This window comes from Laetiporus sulphureus (genome assembly GCF_001632365.1).
Source record: "Laetiporus sulphureus 93-53 unplaced genomic scaffold LAESUscaffold_32, whole genome shotgun sequence".
NCBI lineage: Eukaryota > Fungi > Basidiomycota > Agaricomycetes > Polyporales > Laetiporaceae > Laetiporus > Laetiporus sulphureus.
Window position 1 is genome coordinate 103376 of NW_024468541.1, and position 6000 is coordinate 109375.

A 6000-nucleotide genomic window follows, 5' to 3' on the forward strand; every position below is an offset into this window, starting at 1 on the left:
GTAACCTGCGAGTGAACGTGCAGTAGCCTCTCAGCGACCTAGCAAGAGTAGAGTGACCAAATCTCACTGCTACACACTACTAGGATTAAGACCCTACTATAACATTCAATGAGGAGCTAGCACGTGCTGTAAGGGCAAGTGGTTAGGAAGGTTCTCGAGGGAACGCTTCATAACACTTCCTCACTCGATCAATGCTCCTACCAGCAGCCCATGTCATATCTTTACATGATTTTATGCGCTTCATGATGTTGGCTTTACCTTTTTACTCTGCTTATGTGATTGCAATTCCATCAAGAGCAGTCAATGTCATATGCAGCAGTCATGCGGAGTCATAACCTGCATTATACAACGTAGCCATGTTGTCTACCTGTCTTGCTTTCCAGTAAGCAGACAGAACCAGGTGTGGCATAGATGAACATCTCACAGTCATCGCAGCAGCCTTGTGAATGAGGAATAGTGAACCATAACATTAAGTTCGCTGCATGTCAAATGTGTATTAATCTGTGGCAAGAATACTCAGTGCTGCTCTATCTCCTTGACGTGGAATTATATTATATCCATTGACTGTGATTGCAGCACTATTTGGAGCCAACAAATCGAAAATATGTCCATAAAGGCATCTGTATCCTCTCGAATAAACTAGATGGTGGACATTTCTCCAATAAAACAATGGGCATTGAAGTTCTCTTTTCTGTGGTGAGTACATGTAAACCATAAATAAAGGTCACCTTTGTTGAAACAACTAGCAGAGATGTATATGTAACATGAAGAAGTGAACAAATGATGAAGGCGCGCTCTTTATAGCTTGTACACTCAAATACGACATTGACAGGATTTATGATCCTGCAATATCATCTGAATGACTACTATGTAGCCTGCAATCCTGACAGGTCCACATATCAATGCAAAATGCATCCTCCGAATTATCAACTCACCTCCGCCGATAGTCCAGTAAATCATGTCCACGTAGCTCGCCAATTCCTGGAATGCATACCACAGCATTATGCAGACCAGCTGTGTTCCAGTAGATTCTCTGCTCATGTGGAATCTGCTCATGATCTCAATGATAGTGAATGGCACCACCAGTGGGATGGCAATGATCATCATATGCAAGATTACCAGCAATACTCGACCATTCCAGCCTGCGCTATCGCTGTAGAATCTGGGCACCACCCAAGATTCATGGTACTGTCTGTGAGAGTCGCATGATCCAAATGGCAACTTCTGAGGTAGGGGTAAATGGACTTTGAAGATCATTTCACTCAAGGTCTCACTGGTTTCTGTGCTTTCAACAATGTGATGCAGAAAGTCTCTAGTCAGGGAAGCATGTGCAGGTGCTGTTTCCAGTTTCTTGTCTACCTCCTTATTGCTTTCATCAATCTTCTCAAATGGTGTAATTTTTGTTGAGATGGATACTTCACTTGCTGACTCGTTCGTTTGGACAGCAGGAGATGTCGAAGACTCTCTCACTAAAGTATAGAGTGCTTTCCTACATCAAATTCACACAGCCTGTGGGACAATAAGCACCACAATATTTGTAGTTATGTCCATCCACTTGCTTACCAATGATACAATAGATGATTTCCATTTCCTGAACATTATCCACTTTTTTGAACTCATTGAAAAGCCAGGGGATCGATATTATAGATGAATCAAGATTTGACAGTGTCACAGATTTTTGCCACAAAGTCCACACGTGACTTTTCTCACACCACAGATCACGTGCTTCACCAATATCTCATGCCACTCAGCCACAGATGCGACGCGTAGAGATCAGGTGATAGTCCACATCACATGTTATGGTCCAGACCCGCGGATGATACGGTTGGACCTGTCTATTCCAGGATACAATAGAGGCACCCATTTGGAAACAAAGGGAACAAGGACTATTGTTATGCATCAGCCTTCCACTTCCTATTAGTTTAGCCAGAAGCCTAGATAGGCATGATGTTTACACTGGAGAACAAAAGGGAAACCAAGATAGGCACGATGTGCACATGCATTACTGCAGCCACCATCGATCTTCCCACTTATTGTTCTACTTTTGAACATCCTATTGTTTTATGTACAGCCATTAGCTTATACCCGTAGATAGGTAGCTTAGGTATGATAGCCTGCTGTACGTGTATATAAGACCAGCCATGTAGAGGATAAAACTTCAGATTGTTTCTCCTCGTCTACTACTGTAGCACCCTACTGAGCTCACCAGCTCCATCATATATCTCTTATCCTTTCCTGCATCAGCCACCTCGACTAGTAAGTCTTAGGCTCTTGCACCACATAAGGGTTCAGGGGAATTCTTTGGGATCAGGGGGATCAGGGTGGCACGTTCCACGTGACTGTCTCTTTTTAGTCTTTTTGATCTCTTGTCCGGTGTTGCCATGACATTAGAAACAATCTGACAGTTTTCTGCACCCCTGCTTAGTGTCTAACACAAGTGGCCACATATTTTCAGTGCAAGCAGTCTCAGCCGTAGCGCGCAGCTTTTTTGACAAACATTCTAATCTGATCTCTACCCACCATGAGCCTCAGCAAGACTCTGAGCTGCCCAAGGCACCAAAGCACAAGGCCACCCCCAGGATTGACCTCGACGCTCACTACAAGCATCAGGAAATCAACAAGGAGTGTGGAAGGCTCCTCACTCTCACATCACTAGGCTCATCATCCACAGACAGGCAGCGAGCAGCAGCTAGGGTTGTAGATACCACACACATCATAAAGCGCAGAATCATCTGCAAGCCACGCCATCGCACCCCACCGCTCGAACGCTACAAGCCCAGAAAGGGACATCTTACTACAGGTGGTCGCAAGCCAGCACCACCTCCAGAGCTCATCACTTCTAACGCAGTACCTCCCCCCATCATTGCTCCCATTCCAACTCGTCCCCTACCCAACTTCATAAAGACAAACACCATTGCACGTCCCATCTGCCCACTCCCTTCCAGAGTCAGGCCAACAATTCACATCGAGACCCTTACAAAGCAGGTAGACACTACCCGCTTCAGGCTCCAGCCTATACTAGGAGTGTTCTCATATTGTCTTAAGGACGAGCACCAAGGACCCATTTTTAGCCTCACCACAGAACTCGATAAAGTCTGCGTCGACCTACATATGGGGACACACACATATACATTCATCGAGAAGCAGGTTATCAATACGGTCTGTTTGGAGATAGGAGGAATCAGTTTCAAGCAGATAGGAAAGGAGGAAAGGCTGCAGGAAATCGCCAAGGCTCTGGTTTTTATCTCAAAGAAGAGATACTTGCACTTTTTGTATTAGTTTATATGTCTTTACATCACTATGGAAGGAGCTGATCATGCATACGCATCCACGTTCAGGCAGCGAATGGATGACATTCTTCACACAAATGTCGAGTCAGCACATGATGGCAGTACCCCATGCGCCTTGCAGCGCAATTCACCTGAGCCGGGGCTAGGACCCCAGGACTCTGCATCACAAGTTGGAGGACCTGCGTCCCCAACACCATCACTCTTATCCGCCTATGTTCCCCCCATCTGGGAGTTTGATGGACACCAGTTTGAGCATCTGGAAGATGCACTCAGGCAGTCCGCTCCTGGAGAAGTCCGGGACCACATCCGCGAATGGGTCATTATCGCAATGAAGCTTACGGTCAGCACTGATGTTGCCAAGGTCTACAATGTGCTCGGAAACAAAATGTATGAGCACAAGAAAGCCTTCGAATCACTGATCCAAAACAACAAAAGCGAGCACCAACTCAAGGAGGCAGTCCTCCAAACAGAAATTGGGAAGCTCAAGGATAGAATCCTCGCGCAAGATGCGCATATGACAGTTCTAAACGATGAGCTTTCAGGGACCCAGGCAGCAATGCTTGACATCAGCAAGGAAATGATGGAGATCAAGTCCGCAAACACCAAACTGTGGCATGAGCTAGCTTCGCTCAAAGCAAGCGACGTCACTGTGATGCAAGGTCAAACATCCAGTATGGTCCAATCTCACAAGCCCCGCATCAAAATTGCCAAACCTCCACACTACTCGGACAAAGGAAGTCTGAAGGATTGGCTCCAACAACTCGATATATGGATGCGGTGGAATGAGATCAATGATGACGAGCACAAGATTATCACAGCCCTGCTGCACTTGGAAGGTGGAGCGTTCACATATATGTCCGAATACATAACTAGGGCAGCGACACGGCAGGCACTCGGCATATGGGAAGACTTCATCGACATTCTCAAAGTGAACTACAGGACCCTCGACCCAGACAAGGATGCTCAGCAGCATTTGAAGGAGATCTGCAGCAAAACGTATCCCACAATGGTATCCTTTGCAGAACAGTTTCGTCAATGGGCCACTAAGACCAACTTAGGGTGCACTGCACTCATCAGTTACATTGCTGAACATTGGAGCAAGGACGTACGCCAGGCAATGGTCACACGAGACAGTCTAGGAATTTCTGACCCCATCACATGGCCGGAATACCTCAACCTATGTCTTCAACTGGAGTCCAAGTTCAGGGCCAGCCCCAAAAGACCCTAATGCAATGGTCATGGATTGAGTATCCACACTCACCAAGGAGCAAGAAGGATGGCTGGAAAAGAAGCTGTGCATACGATGCGGGAAACACACCTTCATTTTTAAACAACGATGCCCAGACCCCAAGTACAAGGACAAATTTGAAATGCCAAAGTGAGGTCAAGCAACCAGGGCAATATTGACAATGGCATCATCTACCAGCTCCGATGACAGCAAGGCGAGGGAGGAAGCAGTTTGTGCTTTCATCACCAGCTATGACGTGAAGGGAAAGGAAAAAGAGGCAGAACCGGAACCAGCCATCGAAGCGGCTAGGATCATGGAGGTAGAAGATGATGAGGATTTTCTTTGGCGGGTTCTCTGAGGTCTGGCCAGAGTTTCCATAGACACTGTAATAGTACCTACTCGCTCTCGCATGTACCAGTATCAAGTTTTTTATACATCGCATCTACTGGTTCGTCAAAACACGCGATCGATTTACCTGTTCACCTCAAACAAGGAGTAAGGAAAGTCCAGACTGAGGCGCTCCTCGACTCAGGAGCATATTCTTGCTACATCAACCCACGGCTGGTTAATCAATTGAATCTCGCTACGATCTCACTTGAGAAGGAGATCAGGGTTTATAACGCAGATGCATCTCACAACAAGGGTGGAACCATTAAGAAAAGGGTTCTTCTAGGTATAACTATCGGAAACCACACAAGCAGAAAAAGCCTTTTGGTTACCGATATAGGACACAAAGACGTTATACTAGGCATGAGTTTCCTCAAGGAGCATAACCCCAAAGTGGATTGGGGAAAACTCACAGTCGATTTCACCCGGTGCTCACAAAGATGCGCACCCTCACAGGTAGCAGTCCAGGATGAAGACCTGGAAGACACAAACATCCCCCACATCGAAGACCTGATGGAGTTCATCAGTTCCCAGGAGTTAGGTGACAACTGGAACAACATGGACAGCTTCATCAGATGGGTGTCATTATCAGAAGACCCTGACGCACAGGCTGTAGCATCACTCATTATGGGTCTTGACACCAAGAGGAATCAGGATAGAGTGCCACACAAAGGAGAACAGGGCAAAAACTACTAGTCAGCCTATGTTCCCAAACACTTCCATGAGTATGGCGATGTGTTCTCCAAGAAGCAGTCAGAACGAATGCCCACAAGAAAGCCCTACAATCATCCAATCGAACTTGTTCCAGAGGCATCGTTACCCTGCCTGGCAAAGTTATATCCTATGAACCTACAAGAAAGAAATTCGCTCGACACGTGGATAGACCAAGAGTTGGCCAAAGATTACATCAAGAGATCAAGGAGTCCAACTGCAGCACCTGTCTTCTTCGTCAAAAAGAAAGACGGATCACTGAGGCTCGTACAAGATTACAGGAACCTCAACGCAGTCACAAAGAAGAACAAGTTCCCAATCCCATGCATTTCGGACCTCATCAACAGACTTTCACATGCTAGTATATTTATGAAGCTTGACCTG

General features: G+C 46.3%; 1 protein-coding gene across 1 annotated transcript; it reads right to left on the reverse strand.

Moving 5' to 3' along the window:
* Positions 1-866: 866 nt before the first annotated feature.
* On the reverse strand, positions 867-1588 carry LAESUDRAFT_715508 (uncharacterized protein; the record flags this gene model as incomplete). The annotated part of the gene is made up of 3 exons (XM_040907157.1): positions 867-883; positions 936-1469; positions 1564-1588. The coding sequence occupies 3 exons, from the start codon at positions 1586-1588 to the stop codon at positions 867-869; spliced, it is 576 nt and encodes a 191-aa protein (XP_040762190.1).
* Between the last annotated feature and the right edge of the window lie 4412 nt (positions 1589-6000).